The sequence below is a fragment of the Cyprinus carpio genome, chromosome B9, assembly GCF_018340385.1.
Source record: "Cyprinus carpio isolate SPL01 chromosome B9, ASM1834038v1, whole genome shotgun sequence".
Taxonomy (NCBI): Eukaryota; Metazoa; Chordata; class Actinopteri; order Cypriniformes; family Cyprinidae; genus Cyprinus; species Cyprinus carpio.
The window spans coordinates 419704-438017 of record NC_056605.1 but is presented as its reverse complement, the minus strand read 5'-3'; the positions used below and the strand labels follow the sequence as shown (position 1 = coordinate 438017).

Sequence of the window (18314 nt, the reverse complement as noted above, 5' to 3'; positions counted from 1 at the left end):
ACTTCACCCTTGAGTCTGATCACTCATTATTCTATGGTAAAAATATCAGTAACAGTATTTAGGAACCATCAAGATCACCTAGTCATCAGTTCAAAAGTGTCCCATTGTACTGAAATGAATGGATCTTATGCTAAAATGCTAAAATGTGACTGACACTAATCCGACTGAATAAAATGAATGCAAAAAAAATCAGCTTTCATTCTTACAATGAACAGCCACAACATTAAAACCACCGATGGGTGAAGTGAATAATATTTATTATATTATTACAATGGCACTGGTCGAGGGGTGGGATAGTTCACCTGCCCATCCAGTCTTAATAACTAACAGTAAAAGAACTTGTCTTACTGTTCTGAACGGAGACTTAAGCTCCAGGTTAGAACCCCATTTGATGGTATAAAATGGATTGTATTGATGTTATTAGAGGCGGAGATGGGGAGGTGGAGGGGTCAGGAGAATCGTTGCATGACTGCTGCTTATACACACTTGTGATGATGATTGATAGGACTGAATTATTAGGCCCCTCCTGAACCTATGGTGGAACCTCATTTTCTTTGTCAAGTCAGGAGCTAAACACAAATAGAGTTCTGGCAGAAGTTTACACTGGTCTGCAGCAATTGCTTATTTAATCCTGAAGACCATGAGACTGAATTCAGCATCTGTGTGATGTGTGTTTGCATGTGCTGTGTTTCCAGGCGAGTTCATCATTGGCCGTGTGATAAAGGCCATGAACAGCAGCTGGCACCCTGACTGTTTCTGCTGCGATCTGTGCCAGGCTGTGCTCGCTGAAGTCGGCTTCGTGAAGAACGCAGGCAGGTCAGTCCAGCCGCTGCTGTACTTCAGGGCAAATAAGGACTTTGTGTGCTCCTTCTCTGTTGGAAAAAAAAACAGCATAACACAAAAACCATTTAAGTATGTTCTGAAGCATGGCAGCTGGTTTAAGATGGTCATGTGCTGGTACTAAGTAACTAGTTCCTGCTTAGGACCAGCTCATAACCAGCTTCAACCAGTTCATGACCAACTAATGACCAGCTCAATGTAGCTCCCATGCTTCAAAACATACCTAACCAGCATATGCTGTTTTTTTCAGCAGGGTTGTACAACATTCATTTAAATCACATAAGGCCTCGTTTCTAAAATGTTGTGCAGAAACAACCTAAAATTGATCTTACGATCATCTCTCAAATAAGCATACGTGTGATTCATAAAATGAACGTATGCACAGAAAACACACGTATGCATCTCTTTCAGATGCTAAATCTATGAATCACACATGATCTTGAACTTGCGCGCAAATGAATGGTTTCAGCTCTCTGCCTTGTAAACGACTCCTAATTAATGTCATTAACATTTAAAAGATCAGCAGTCATCATCTGAATTCTTTCATTTAGAACAGCGAGCTGCAAGAACAGCTTACATTTCCAAAAACCTGCAGTACTTGAACAGGAGAAAGTGCATACCTCTGCTCAGACGCTGACATGATGCTAAGCACTTTTCAAAGACAGTTTTTACAAATATGAGCATTAGCACAGATTTAAGGGCATTCTCACTCTAAGATCAAATCTAAACATACGCACACAGTTTATAAATGAGGCCCATGAAGTTTTCATAAACAAGCTAGTCTATAAATTCTGATTGAGTGAATAGTTTTATGTTGACAGACACCTGTGCCGTCCGTGTCATGACCGTGAGAAGGCTCACAGTCTGGGGAAGTACATCTGCCAGAAATGTCAAGCCATTGTTGATGACATCCCGCTGATTTTCAAGAATGACCCGTACCATCCTGACCACTTCAACTGCAGTAACTGTGGGTGAGTAACATACTCCGAATACACAATCGACGGGACGGACGAGAGACTTCCCATCGTTTATCTGTCACAGTAGGTGGACAACCAGAATGGGTAATACATCTGCCACAGGGCCACGGCGTTAAGTGCAAGTCAGTTGGGTGTTAAAGTTATTCACGAAACTACCGCCAGGTGGCGCAAAGGGAAGGTATGGAAAGTTGGTGTAATTGTTATTATTTTGGTTTGTAAACGGAGATGAAATAAAGAAGTAAAACAACAATAACATTATAATATAACATTGTAACATACTTAAAAACCATTAGAAAATTTACAGTGAGTTAATTTCAGAACGTGGGATAGTCTTAGACTAGTCTACGCATCAAAAATTAAAAGAAAGACATTTACACAAAGGCTCTTACTGCATGCTATTGTTATTCATCAGTCATTACATATATATATATATATAGGTCCAAGTTTAAGAATAGCCACACTAGGTTTTTTTTTTGTTTGTTTGTTTTTTATTCAATGTATTTTTTCTCTCTCTATTTAACTGCATTAACTGAATGTTTTCCTGCCTTGCTAAATGTTGGGCTCATGATCAATAAGTTGCATTCGCCTCGCTGTGAAGCCGGAGCAGCTGGCAGAGGATTCCACTTCGTCTTAAAGCCTTCCTCAAACGCCTACGTTCACAAATAACAATGATTTTTGCAAAAAGAATGATTAATTATCAATTGAGAATTTGTTATTATTATGGTCTTGTGAAAATAATAATATGGGCTGCAAGAAAATAATAATTAAAAAGAGTAGGGGTGCTGTGAATACAGGCAGCATATTTCAACCCAGTACTGTAACATGACAACACACCCTCACAGCCAAAATACAGACCGGCCCACTGGGAATCCTCCTGGTGCTCCCAATTAGCCAATCCAGGCCTGCTATATATATATATATATATATACTATAATACACTATAATAAACACACAAGAATTATCTGCTTGATGATGATGTTTTTTTTTATTATTGTGAAGTGAGATGAATGAAGACCTTGGCTGGAGAAGGGAAGTTTGATTTATCAAGTTAGTGATTTTAGCAACACAGTTTCAAATCCCGGGTTGTGGTGTTTTTGAATTATTTATTTATAATAAAATAATATATTAAATGATTAATACAAATGTGTTCTGCAGTTCGCTGTTTATGTTACATGTTTATGTTACAAGTTTATGTTACACCATTTTTATTTTATTTAAGATAGAGCGTGTCCATTTTACACTAAGCAAACAGTAGCGACTGAGTTCAGTTAATCTGGAGGGGGTTGGGGTTTGGGGTAGTTCTGTATTGCTTGTGGGGGTTGAAATAAAGATGTGAATCTCTTGCTCTTTCATATGGAGAGTGTCTGATGAGGGTTTCAAACTTGCAGAGTAGGTTTAGGCAAAGTGTTTTCATGCCTTGTTTGGTTTGGCTTTTGCAATTTTTGCAACTGCACAGGCCTAAAGAGTATTACATACAATATAATATGGTTTTGTTTTATCTCAGGCGAGATGAGGTGCTTCTGTGAGAGAGACAAAGAAACTGGCGAAAGAGACACGCATCTGCCAAAGAGACAAAAACTTTTGTTCTTAATGTATAGCGTATGCTGCTTTGTACTATTTTCAGATTTAATTGTTTGTGGCAACGGTGCAGTCGTTTTGGCAATACAAATGAAAAAATATATTGCAGTAATAAGAAACTGTCCTGAGACATCACATAGGCCTAATTATTTTTAGTTTAATGCTGCAATTCCAGTGTTACTCCACCAATAAGCTGGTGTGCGGTGGGTGTTCTGGCGCAATATGGCTGCCGTCGCATCATCCAGGTGGAGATACCCCCTTCTATGTAAAGCGCTTTGAGTGCCCCGAAAAGCGCTATATAAATGTAAGGAATTATTATTATTATTATTATTATTATTATTATTATTATTATTACAGACGTGACATTCACAGTCAAAATCTGAAATATAAATTTTCAATATGTTTTTCTAAATCCAAACAGAGTCCAGACATCAGAAAAGTATCCGTCTATGAACGTGTTTTATAGGCTATTTTAGATTTGGAAAATACATGTGCGTTACAGAATTGACAAAAAAGAGTTTTTGGCAGACAACATTTTGTAGACTTTATGTGATTTATGATGCACAAACCAGAAGCAACAATATCTGCAGAATGGAGAAGGGTTGACCATTCTTAAAACATAAAATATCAACTTTATTTCAATTATCGATTTGTGTTTCAGAGGAAAAATCTGTGTTAAGGCATCTCTCCATTACGGACCGTTCTGAAAGCAGAATTTATACAAACGCAAATAAAATGCTTTAAAAACAGAGATGTATAGAAGGTATTTAATAGGTCTGCCCCCCACGTAAGATTTTTCTAGTTACTAGTAGTTGTTCATTTAAGTCATTATTTATATTAAATAAACATCTATAATCCATAATGAGCCTTAATATATTCCGCGCTCAAGCACATGCATTAAGTTTGCCACAAAGCACAGGCAGAAGTAGCCCAATAATTGTGAAAAAGGAGACATGTTAATTACTTATTAATAAACTAATGTTTTCTTGTCAGGTGCAAGATTTGATTAATGGTGCTTGTTATTTTCTCAACAGGATGTGCATAATCAGGGAATATTTGCTTTCGTTTTTAATTGGTTCGTTTAAAGGTAGACATTTCAAGATTTCTGTAGATATATTTCTCATGTATGTAAGGCACCCCAGTTTTAAGTTATTTCATTATCAGGAAGAAAGGGGAAAGAAAAAAAAGAAAAAAAAAAAAGATCTTCAGGGCGCCTCCCTGTCATGCATGCACATTAATAATTTTCTGCACAAACACTTGAATATGAATAGTAAAAGAGCACATTTGTTTTAGGTTACAGTACGGGATCCGCATTAAAAATAAATCTTCGCAAACCTACAACCGAGACAGATGCATTTATAACCTGTAAATTGAAGGCTATTTGACGTTTTAAAATGATCTAACGGCTGATGCCGCTCCAAATCGTGGATTTTGATTGTTTTAATAAATCTCTTTTAGATTAGATAATAAAGATACTAAGCAGGTTAAGTTAGATATTATTGTACAAATAATTATAAAATGCTATAGACTGCGAATAAGATTGCAGTTTCACGTTTTGCATATGCATTACTAAGTTATTTTTACATGCAATAATACAAAATAATACACAAAAAAAATTTTAATGAAGAAAAAATATGTAGACAAATAAGAATAAATGTTGTGTGTCAGCATCATGCGCGCCGTGCAAATCTTGCACTCTGATATTTTAAGGAATAAAATACACTCCTGCATTTAAATGTGGCTGCATTTTGTTTTTTACTTAAATTGTATGAAAGCAAGTAAAGAAGGGTCCCTTTAAAATTCACTGAAGTTGTCAATTAATGAAGCTCTTTTTTACATTGTGTGCACTTTGTTGATTATAATGAGAGAACTTGAGTTTAAACATGAGGACATTTTATTAATTTGTCCATTCTTTTCAGTTTTAATGATTTAACTAAATTGCGCAGGTTTAATTTATTCATTTCTTGTTTTAGTTTGGCCTAAATAATGTGAGCAAAATTATTCCGTGCCTCATGTTTTACTAAAATAATGGAAATAATTTATAAAACAGGCAACATTTTTTTAATCAGTGTACAGACAGATATCTTTTCCCCAAGTAGTTATCTGTCAAAATAAATGACAGGTAACGAATAACAAAGTATGTGCGTGTTTTATTCTGTTTTATTCATTCTAAGTAACAAACATAACTTAAGTAGGCTACTAGAGTTTCATCTGTGAATATTCAATATTTAAACTACAGTGTTTTTCTTTCATTTTCCCAGACTGTAGCCATCAAAAGTAACACACCAGCGAGGCAAAGCTGACAGCTATTTGCGAAAATGTGCTTTGATGTGTTTGTTTGAAAACTTGTGGTTAAAGCGCCACTCAGCGGTCAAAAGCTGCAAATGCACTTTACAGACGCGGCGGTGGCGGCGGAAGAAAGCACACTCTGGTTGGCCACCTACTGTATTACTCTAATCTATTGAAGTGACTGTTCTGACTGTTTTATGTACCTTTAAGGTAGTACTTTGACATGTGAAGGCACAAAGATGTCCCACGTTTTCTGACAGTGAGATAGGAATAAGATGTTGAACCCATGGCATGTTTCTGAAGCTCAGGGTTGAGTGATTCTGCTTTCAGTAAGGAGCTGACGGCCGAAGCCAGGGAGCTGAGGGGTGAGCTGTACTGTCTGCCGTGTCACGATAAGCTGGGCGTGCCGATCTGCGGCGCCTGCAGGAGACCCATCGAGGGCCGCGTGGTCAATGCCATGGGCAAACAGTGGCACGTGGAGGTATTTCACCCATAATACATGCTGTTCTGTGTCCATCATAGTGGGAGTGGGATCTTGACATTTATTATCATCTATCATCTTCTTGTTTGCAGCATTTCGTGTGTGCTAAATGTGAGAAACCATTTCTTGGTCATCGGCATTATGAGCGCAAGGGCCTGGCATACTGTGAGACTCACTACAACCAGGTAACGTCTGGAAATTAGCTCATTTATCCACTCTATGATGAAAAATATGAAGTATGAATCAAGATATGAATATAAGAATATAAACATTGATCAAAAACAGATGCATGCTGTCTGTTCTGTTGTATTTGTGCAGTTCAGTCAGCATTAAGCTTAAGGCATTTTACTTCAAATCACTGTAATGATGTAATAACTTACCAGGATGTTCAGATTTTTACAATGTGCATTTAAAATGTGAAAGGAGTGATCAGGTTCCCCAGTGGGCATCTTGAAGTCAAATTCAAGACTTGATTAAAATGCTGTAACGTCACTTTAAATTCAGTTTGGATGGCAATTTCTTCCAGTGGTAATTGGGTTTAAATAAGAAATAAATACCACACTGAAATTGGTTTTATGTATATGTAGACCAATATGTTTCATGTTCAAATCAACATCATGTCAAGTTTTTGATGTCAGTTTGATTTGCAAATTTGACATAAATTTTGATGTCTTTTCAACATCAATAACCCACTCGGTCCAAACCCCATTAGAAACAATATGTATGGGACAGTCTACAAAAATATTACCGAGACATGATGCGGCCCACATCCGTGGCAGATGCTGTATGCAGTGAAAACACACTGCTTTGAAACATGATCTGAATGTGTCACACTTCTCTCACAGCTCTTTGGAGAAGTCTGTTACCACTGCAACCGCGTCATCGAAGGAGATGGTGAGACCGTTTACATCGTTCATATAATGCTGATCAAAATCCAAGGATTTATAGCAAAGAGCCCACATGTGTGCTTGACTCTTTCTCTTTTGTTTTGAAGTGGTGTCTGCATTGAACAAGGCCTGGTGTGTCAAATGCTTCGGCTGCTCCACGTGCAACTCCAAGCTGACCCTCAAGTGTGTACAAGTGTTTCAGATGTATGCTAGACAGGAACATATCAGCTTCAGATGCTTCAAAATGTTAGGAACACATTCACATTTGAGTTGTGCAAACCATATTTAATGAATCGTGGGGGAGACTGGGGCTAGCTGTCGCTCATTTTGCATTTCTTTTGGCAATTTTAAATCAGTTTTTGTATATAGACAGGAAATTTAAACAAAATTTGCTGTCAAAACGAACACTGTTCTTATCGTGTGTTATTGTGAACAGATCTTCCATGCATATATTATTTTTGACCACATGATCTTTCATTATGATGCCATTGCTGCTCTTCATGTCCAAAGCCAAGCTGTATTTACACCAATCACATCAAAATCCAGTCAACATTCTGTTTTCTGATTCGTGCCTCTTTTGTCACATGCTTGGTGTCTTTCCGGTAGTGACGGATGACTGTAGGAGTTTGTTACCCAGTGAAACAGACATCACTTCACTCAGACTTCATAACTGTACAATACAATGGGACTAGATAGTTTGTTTTTTTACTCATAAGAATTTCTCGGGGTTTTGCATGAAATAATAAAAGGATATTATTTGATATTTACCAGAAGCAGACAATATAAGCAGGGTGGTGTAATTTAACATGAAGTTCTGATGAAAGAATTGGTGCGGAGGGTAATGTCTGTTACTCTGTGCTGTTGTTCAGGGACAGGTTTGTGGAGATGGATCTGAAGCCCGTGTGTAAGCACTGCTACGAGCGCGTGCCGGACGAGCTCAAGAGACGCCTGTCCAAACAAGACCCCAAAGACATGAGGAAGAAGAAAATGCCCATCTGTCTGTGACGTGTCTCTGTTTCTGCTTTCTTCCTCCTGAGACAGTTCTGTCCCTCGTGTCAGCTTCCCAACACAAAGACAAACAAAAACCAAAAGAAATTTGTTCTTCCATTGAAAGTTCATGTAGCTAGATCTCTGACACATCAATGTTCATATACAGATTGTAAAATACAAAACAAATGTAAGCCATTTCATCCGTCTTTTAAAGAGACACAATCACAGAATTAATTTAATTCAGGTTAACAGAAGATTTTTTTTTCCAAATGATGACAGGATGTTCATATTCAGTGCACTAACCTTCTCCATCCTACGGTTCTCATTTTTATACATTCACTGGGCACTTTTTTTTTTAGCTACACCTTGCGTTTTCTTTCAGAACTGCCTTAATTCTAGATTCCACAAGATGCTGGAAAGATTCCTCAGACCTGTTGGTCTATATTGACATGACAGTGCTGCAGTGAATCCCAAAGATGGCCTGCTGGATTGAGATCTGGTGACTGTAGGGGTCACTGAAGTTTAGTGTTCAAGAAACCAGTTTGCGATGATGTGAGCTTTGTGACATGGTGTGTTATCCTGCTGGAAGTAGCCATCAGAAGATGGGCACAGACATGGCCAGCAACAAGTAGGCTGTGCTGTTTAATCGATGCTCAGTGGGTACAAAGAGGCCAAAAGTGTGCCCCAAAATAGCCATTACACCGTCAGCGGCCTGAACTGCTGACACAAGGCTGACACAACAGCTCTCATGCTGTTTATGTCACAGCAGAACTCCACCTTCTTCAGTCTTGTATTGGTGTGAACTGATTCCAGCTGACAGGAACTCTTCTGTTTTACGGGTTGGACGTCTTCTGTGTTCAGATGCTGTTCTGCAGACTTCGTTGTAACGAGGGTTTATTTGAGTTCCCGTTGTTTCTATCAGTTCAGACCAGTCTGGCCAATTCTGATGCTTGGTTTCAACTGCAGCAGATCGTCCTGACCTGTAGCTGCCATGTGATTGGCTGATTCAATGTTTGCGTTAACGAGCAGACTAATAAAGTGGCCGGTGAGTGTATCTAAACAATATGCACTAAGAACATGAAAATCAATCAGGGGAGTGTTTGCCAAAAGCAACTATGTTCCGTTGTTACGAATAGAATTCAGTGGCACTAACCACCAAAGTTAGCTAACCATGCTTGTGGGAAACACCCCAGGCCTGCAAGAATAGAGGCAGTTTGATCTGCTGTGTCCATTCGACCCCCATTAGGCTGAATCCATGTCTTCTGATGTGAAATGATAGGAGTGTGTGAGAAAAATACTAATATTGTAAGCGTTTAAAACTGAAGCATCCCGTCTGGCCAGTGGTCACACACAGGTTCATGAGTTCACACACGATCATAACGTCAGCTGGACAGAAAACACTCTTATGTCACGCTTCACAACATTGCTCTCACACACTCCTTCAGAAGACACTGGTTTCTAATGTGTCAGTTTGAGTTGATGAAAGAGTCATGCACATGATGGTCGGCATGTTTTTGTGTTCTACTAAAGAATCCGACTCAGGTTTTGCTGAAGGCTTCATATGCAGCTCTGATGAAGAGCGTTTTACTCTCAAGTCAAACCTGTGGACTGAAAAGGCATTTCTGGAAGGGCTTCTCTTTTTCTCCTAAAGAAAGAGAGGTGTTTGTAAGTGCATTATAGTGTATCTGATGAAATATAAGCTTCTCTGTGTGGGGAGTTTTTGAGATATCACAATCCGTGTCGTCATGTGGAGCACTCTAATGACTCGCTTTCATTTTGACCACAACGTTCCTCGTGTTTGTGTTTGGTCAGATTTTTCCTGTGGTGTTTTTAGGAGTGTTACGTGAGATCTGCAGCTGAACACCACACATCCAGCATTTCACCGTTTCATCTGACTGTATAGAATGTAACATGAGGGGTCACAACTCTGATTTGTGTTGCAGTTTAACAATAGAAGGGTTCATGAATAAAGGAATGCAGAGTTTTTTCATGCTGTTTTCATTTCTCACGAGTTCTGTTGGACTGTATTTTGTTTGGTTGTTATCAGCCAGTTGGAAAGTCACAGAATGTTCAACTGTAATAATTAGATTTTTGTTCACAATTAAGAGAGTAACTGCACTAATATGGAGTCAATATAATATCACATATATACGCAAAAAAATAAAGTTTTGCAAAAGAAAATAAAGTTTTGCAAACAAAAATTAAAGTATTGAGGAAAATAATTTTGCTTTTTGCAAACAAAAATAAAGAATTGCAAAACATAAATGGTACCGCGCGAAAGCAATGATTTTGCAATACATATTTTCCATGGTCATATCTACAATTTTATTTGCAACACTGATTTTATTTTGCGCAGTTTTTCCTGTGCGCTTCATTTTTCTGCGCGTCTCGCTTTGTGGCGCTGTTTTGACGTGGGGGTGGAGTCAAGGGGCAGGGGCGTGTACAACATGCCTCCCTGGAAGTGACGTCATCGGCCCGAGACGCAGCTCACTGATCCAGGTACTGTCATGATGAGCAGATGCATGCGAGTGGATCGCTTCCTTTTATTCACTAGCATTAAAACATGCATGGTTTTCGTTTTATTAACTTTATTAACAAATGTATATGTGTATTAGCAGCGTTTGCTCAAGTTAAAGAAGTTGTTACCATGCACATCTGTTGTTTATTTCTCTCGATGTGCAGTCTTTTACTGGCATAAAGTTGGCTTGACGTTGGACGTTCGATATTCGCAAATCTAGGGACCGTCTCTAAAGTTACATGCGAAACTACTATACACTTCTCTAACGTCAATAGCATGCAAGGAGAATGACTAAAAGTCATGAAAACAATGGTTAACTCTTCATCCAGATGTCAACTATAATGCACACCTTTTATATTTTTTGATAATTATTAAAATAAACTGTAAATCATATGTAAAATATTGCTACTTTTCATTACACTTTTCATTAAAGTGCACTTTAGAGGATGAATTTAACAATAACCCTATAATAATAAAATACTAGAATTATAAATGAATAATTCGCTAGTTTCATTTGTAAATGGAAAACACCAATTTAACAAAGAACGTTAATTAGGTAAGCAATACACGAATTAAAAGGGGAAATAAGCATAACAATAAATATAAAAATATAGCCCTATTTAATATAATATTATTATCAATTATTATATACGGTTAGCCTATATGAATAAATGAATGATGCATTTATATAGCGTTTTATAATGTATTGTTGTACACCCAATTCGCTGTACGATCATGTAGGGGGTCTCTCCTCAACCACCAGCAGTGTGCAGCATCCACTTGGATATATTATATATATATAATGATAAAAATAATAAAAGCCTTATATGCACATATATTACATAAAAAGACACGATCAACGGACTGTGGGATGGATAAAAATATTTGATCAATCTCTGATAATCTCAGGTTGCTATGGTCACGCGGGTTTGTTTATGCATTAAACTCGTGGCAAAATTAAACCAAAAAGATTCGAGCTTCATTTTTTTTTTTTATCTTACAATGACAGTCATTTATTAATTTATGCCAGGAGTTATGTAAATGAAAAACGAAGTCGAGATCGATATAAAACTTGAGTCGTAGACCTCTTTAATGATGTACGTTATAGTTTATGAAGTGAATTGCATAATTTTACATTAAAACTAGCAGTAACTCTGAACTAATGTGAACAAAGAACGCTTCTGTGCGCTGGCGTCCTCCCACAGGTTAGATCTTAAACAAACACTGTTAATACACATGCAGTTAACCAAATGAAACAATTCACATTTAATGCTATAAAAGTGTGTGACTGGCATAAAGTTGGCTTGACGTTGGACGTTTGATATTCGCAAATCTAGGGACCGTCTCTAAAGTTACATGCGAAACTACTATACACTTCTCTAACGTCAATAGCATGCAAGGAGAATGACTAACAGTCATGAAAACAACTGTTAACTGTTCATCCAGGTGTCAACTATAATGCACACCTTTTATATTTTTTGATAATTATTAAAATAAACTGTAAATCAATTGTAAAATATTGCTACTTTTCATTACCGAATGGGCTCAAATTTAAAATATGCCATAATTTGAAGCTCAATAGCATTTGAACAGAATGACTCACTTTCATAAAAACATACTATAAAGTGTTCATCTAGGTGTCAACTATAATGCACACACCATTCATATTTTTCATAATTATTCAAATAAACTGTAAATCATATGTAAAATATTGCTACTTTTCATTACCGAATGCACTTAAATACAAATTTAAAGCTCAATAGCATTTGAACAGAATGACTCACTTTCATAAAACATACTGTAAAGTGTTCATCTTGGTGTCAACTATAATTCACAATTTTCATATTTTTCATAATTATTCAAATAAACTGTAAATCATATGTAAAATATTGCTATTTTTTCATTTGAGCTTTTGAGCTTTAAATTAGTGTTTACGTCCATTCGGTAATGAAAAAGTAGCAATATTTTACATATGATTTACAGTTTATTTTAATAATTATCAAAAAATATAAAAGGTGTGCATTATAGTTGACACCTGGATGAACAGTTAACAGTTGTTTTAATGACTGTTAGTCATTCTCCTTGCATGCTATTGACGTTAGAGAAGTGTATAGTAGTTTCGCATGTAACTTTAGAGACGGTCCCTAGATTTGCGAATATCGAACGTCCAACGTCAAGCCAACTTTATGCCAGTAAAAGAGTGCACATCGAGAGAAATAAACAACAGATGTGCATGGTAATAACTTCTTTAACTTGAGCAAACGCTGCTAATACACATATATATTTGTTAATAAAGTTAATAAAACGAAACCATGCATGTTTTAATGCTAGTGAATAAAAGGAAGCGATCCACTCGCATGCATCTGCTCATCATGACAGTACCTGGATCAGTGAGCTGCGTCTCGGGCCGATGACGTCACTTCCAGGGAGGCATGTTGTACACGCCCCTGCCCCTTGACTCCACCCCCACGTCAAAACAGCGTCACAAAGCGAGACGCGCAGAAAAATGAAGCGCACAGGAAAAACTGCAGCGCAAGCTCCAAAACTAGACTGACACGCAAAATAAAAATCAGTGTTGCAAATAAAATTTTAGATATGACCATGGAAAATATATATTGCAAAATCATTGCTTTCGCGCGGTATCATTTATGTTTTGCAATTCTTTATTTTTGTTTGCAAAAAGCAAAATTATTTTCCTCAATACTTTAATTTTTGTTTGCAAAACTTTATTTTCCTTTGCAAAACTTTATTTTTTTGCGTATATATGTGATATTATATTGACTCCATGCACTAATGCATTTATCAGTTCTCAGACAGTAAATCAAATCGGTTTCATGAAGGCAGGTGTCTGAAGTCTCCTGTATGGGAAGCAGCGGTGAAGGTATTACAGTGCTGATTATTTTCAAAGGGTCCATCCACTCAAACACCATCATTCTGTCATTTACTGGCTCTCATGTAACTTAGAGGGTTAGTTCACCCAAAAACGAAAATTACCCCAGGAGTTACTCATCCTCAAAGCATCCTAGCTGTATATGACTGACTTCTTTCAGACAAATCCAGTCAGTTATATTAAAAACATCCTGGCTCTTCCAAGCTTGACAAAATACATTTTCATTTTGGGGTGAACTATCGCTTTCATAAACTTCAAAACGTTTATAAAAACACTGTAAAAGTACCCAGACCTCTAAAAGGTTTAATTTACCCTTTTATAAACATTAAATTAATTAGAGTTTATTTACTGCAGTGCACACAAATGAATATCAACTCCCCACATCACTGCTGGTTAGTCAGAGATAACTTAAGTTTTCCTGAAACTCCTCAAAACTAAAGGAGAAACAGCAACTTTGCTTTCACTTGGTTCAGAAGCATCTGACAGCATGTACAGTTTGTCATCAATGACGACGCACTTTGACTTAATAGTGAAAATCGAGTTGTCAGAAGTTTATTTTACGTTCTTGAAATTCAAAGTGGGAAGAAACATGGCAGTGTTTGTGTGAGACCTCGTGTCAGTGAAGTGATCTTCAACCAAATACACACATTTAACAAAGAAAGTCTTCAAAAGATTTACATTCTGTCCAATCACACCCCAGTAAACGTGAGGAAACTCTGGAGTTACGAAGTTAACAAGTTATGTAATAAAATAAAGTTTTTCTTTTTTTCCATTAATTTTATTTTCAAATAGTGCTGTCCACTTTATTAACACACAAACGGGACAAAAATAAAACCACTGCATATACAAGTTCTGATTTACATGAGTTCAGGGACCACGGTCTCAAACATGATGAACAGTAGTTTGTGTAGAAAAGCTCAAATAATCTGTCCACAGTCTGAGATGGTGATGGTTTTCGTGGGTTTCCCATCTTTAGCGCCCAGCTCTCCGATTCTCCTCAGCACATCCATGCCGTCTTTGACGAATCCAAAGGCCACGTGCTTGAAGTCCAAGTGCTCTGCTTTCTTGAGGGTGATGAAGAACTGTGAGTTGTTGGTGTCTCTGCCGCGGTTGGCCATGGACAGCAGCCCCGGCCCCGTGTGCCTCACCTCGAAGCTCTCGTCCTCAAACTTCCCTCCGTAGATGGACTTCCCTCCCGTCCCATCCTGGTTGGTGATATCACCACCCTGAGAGACAGCAGGACCCAAACACACACATCTGAGTTAAATCAGAAACCACAGCTAGAAGCAGAAACTCTCTAGAATCTAGATATTTCAGACCACCACCATGATCAGCTGTTTGCATCTTAGTTCATAATGTTCAACACTGACCCTTCTCGCTCCAGAGGTTCAGTTACTCCTAGCAGATCTTTTAATTTCATTGACATACTACTAGATTTTTTGTCAAAGGACCATTCTACAGAATTGGAGCACAATGTTGTCCCACAACCAAAAAACACATTTAAAAAGCATTTAATATTCAAATCTTACATGTTTACTAAGATCCTTCTATTATCTATTGAAACTCACAATAATATTTAAAATATCAGTAAGCTTAATGTATATTAAATAATCATTTATTGAGTACTTTTAGTTGGTTATGTTCGCTGATCAATGTTTGCATGCGAGTAAAAGCCTAAATTAAATCTGTTCAACCATAACAAGCGATCGATTCTCTTCAGAAAATTTTAACTAAACCACTCGATTCACATAACAAGGTCTTCCGATCTCTTTATGAAGTTTCTGAAGCATCAAAATGGTAGTTACAAAGGCAGTCTGTGGAAGGAAATCTGACAGCACTGTCATCAAAAAGATCTTCATGTGTGTTCCGAAGATGAACAAAAGTCTTACAGGTTTGGAATGAAATGAGGGTAATTAATGACAATTTTTATGTTGGGGTGAACTTACCCTTTAACATTTTAATTTATTGTTACTTTCTGTTTTCAGTTTAAGAGATGAAGTCGGAGACACTCATCATCTCCGCAGTATGTGCCTGTATGGATGTTTCATACGGATTACATAATCTGAGAATATTTGTTTTCCATTTGAACTGGTTCATTTAAAAGTTTCACTCTCTATAGATATTTTTTTCATGTCTGTAAAAAGGCAAGCATACACAGAGTTCTGAAGTGACACACTCAAGTTCACAGAGTCCAAGATGGCAGAAAGCGCATCTGGTTTGCTTTCATTATTTTGCTTGATTTCATTATTTTTCCTTGTAATTCTGAGTGCACACAAATAAATGTAGTCTTTACAGATACAAAAGATGCATTAATCTTATCTGTATCAGCAAAAATGATGAAGTATTTTAAGAGCAAATGATAGCACCAGCGCCTCCATCTGTCATGCAGTAGCCCAAGTGCGCTACTGTTTAGCTTCCACACGCCGCAAAAACATGTGAACTGCGCACTTTTTCTAGGATAACATTGAGCTGCCATGTAAAGTTGCTACTACATACATATTTCAGATTATAAGCCATGTTTGAGGTCAATGAATGATAGGTAAGCATATGGATGTCCTGCCTGATGTACTGTAATACCACATAGACCAGCCGTAAACGATTTGTCCATCAGGAACTGCGTGATTTCGCAACTTCATGTGGATTTTTTTTTTTCCAAGCAGGACAGAATCTCAACTGATGGAGCAGCAGGAAATTGTTTTTAGAATAAGAACAATTCAACTGATGCAAAAACAGGAAGATTTGAATAAGAAAATGATGAGAATGCTGTAAGAAATGACTGAGTGGGTGAACTTTAATTTGGAGTTACAATTTCTCGCAAATGATATTAGAGCTTTGAAACTGCAAACGTCTGCCACAAAACCTGAAAAGCTTTAAAAGGCAGTAATGAGATATACATTCTGTTAGAGTTTGCTCAACAGTTAAGAATGCCACGTATGTGTACGTTTTGCTAAATGTATCATGATTGTGCAAGAAAGTGCATTTTGCAATAACGTTGCAGAATGGACCTTTTTTCTTAAAGTGTTGTATTGTGATATGTTTTATCTTATCTTAAAAGAAATGATGCTATGCAGTTTAGAAAGTTTTTTGCTTAACCTCTGTCTTTAAGACGTTGTAATGGTTTAGATTAAAATTAGAGATAGATTAATAAGCTTTAATGAAAAACATGCTGCAACTACTTCATCTGAACTTATGCCACTGTAAGGTTGCTACTAGGTGAAGGGTCATGCTTCCTGTATCCATAGCAACCGGTGTAAGAGATAGATTAATAAGATGTTCACTGAAAAAGGAATTCGGAAGGAGAAGATGTATTGTTTTTTTTGTTTTTTTTACTATAAAACATCATGGTTGGAACACATTCACTGCCGCAATTCGGGGTGAAGACTTTACGCTATTTACTTTTATCATTATTTGCTTATGAGTTATTGTTTTAATAAAGCAAAACCATTTCCTATGGTGATGTGTTAAACGTCTTTTAAACTAGTCTCCGAGTCATTTATTAAGAGTAAATCTATTATTTTATTTTATTCCTGAACCTGCATTACGAGTGTAGCGGCAACAACATTACGAGTGTAGCTGAGCTGATCTGGACTCCGGTGGGAAGAAGTATTGAAGCTTCTACTGCATCTGATATAAATCTATGTTTTATTCAATGTGTTCTACTTATATTTATATATAAAGTTGCTCAAGCACGTGGCAAAACATTTAAACACAGTCTGTATATTTTCCTACTTGTATATGTAATAGGGTTTAATTAAGAGTTAAAATTGAAACGTACAGTCACAATCCTGTGCCTTTTCTTTTGCATGTAAATCTTTGATAAAAGCAATTCTGCGGTTCACAAATAACTGTTTTTCTACCTCTACGAATGCCACTTTTCCTTATTTTAAACAACCAAATAGTCATGCATGTTGACTGTGAAACACAGTTGGCTTTTATGGTGCAATTACTACATTTCCGTGTCGATCCATGTTCATATGTACTGCGAACAATGCGCTGTCACTTTAATTTGGTGCATGCAGCACAGCAGAAACAGACTCCGAAATAACTTGAGCATTACCGACTAGGGGTGGGACAATAAATCGATGCCTTGCGATTCGTGGATCTATTCTGAGATTTTGGGAATGCATCGCAATTCTCTCTGGAATCAATTCTAAGTTTAGTTTTTAACAGCAGATGGTGCTCTGATCTCATTTTTAACTACACACTCAAATGTGTCCCTGGAGCACAGAAGCAGTCATAAGTGTCACAGGTATATTGGTACCAATAACCAAAATACATTGTATGGGTCTAAATTATACATTTTTCTTTTATGCCAAAAATCATTAGGATAATAAGTAAAGATCATGTTCCATGAAGATATAAAAAAAAAATTCTACCATAAATATATCAAAACTTAATTTTTGATTAGTAATATGCATTGCTAAGAACTTCATTTAGACGACTTTAAAGATGATTTTCTCAATATTTAGATTTTTTTGCACCCTCAGATTCCAGATTTTCAAATAGTTGTATCTCAGACAAATATTGTCCTCCTAACAAACCATACATCGATGGAGAGATTATTTATTCAGCTTTCAGATGATATATGAATCTCAATCTCTTTGAAAAATTGACACTTATGACTGGTTTTGTGCTCCTGAATAAGAGCGATTGTGCGTTTGCAAGTCGTTCAATGTTGTTAGTCATGCAAGTGGTTCAAGGTACTTGAACCTTGGCTTTTATGCTTTTATGATGCAAGATTAATGTAAACAGCCCACTATGAACACCCTTGTTTTTCGCCTTGACCTATTCAAACTGTATGAATGATTATTTTAGGCTCAAGTGCTGTGTGTGTAAAAACTGGAAGCAAGCAGAGTGAGTCTCT

At 37.0% G+C, this 18314-nt stretch overlaps 2 protein-coding genes across 2 annotated transcripts in view; one reads left to right on the top strand and one right to left on the bottom strand.

Annotated features, from left to right (window-relative positions):
- The first annotated feature begins 663 nt into the window (after positions 1 to 663).
- Positions 664 to 10028, top strand: LOC122138404 (LIM and senescent cell antigen-like-containing domain protein 1). The gene is made up of 7 exons (XM_042730557.1): positions 664 to 816; positions 1662 to 1811; positions 6015 to 6165; positions 6258 to 6350; positions 7011 to 7059; positions 7160 to 7235; positions 7922 to 10028. The coding sequence occupies exons 1-7, from the start codon at positions 728 to 730 to the stop codon at positions 8055 to 8057; spliced, it is 744 nt and encodes a 247-aa protein (XP_042586491.1). The 5' UTR covers positions 664 to 727; the 3' UTR covers positions 8058 to 10028.
- A 3945-nt stretch (positions 10029 to 13973) lies between these two features.
- Positions 13974 to 18314, bottom strand: part of LOC109096199 (E3 SUMO-protein ligase RanBP2-like) — a 60402-nt gene continuing 56061 nt past the window's right edge. The window contains 1 exon segment of the mRNA XM_042730560.1: positions 13974 to 14676. Within this exon segment, the coding sequence (XP_042586494.1) occupies positions 14368 to 14676 (309 nt within the window). The 3' untranslated portion in view covers positions 13974 to 14367.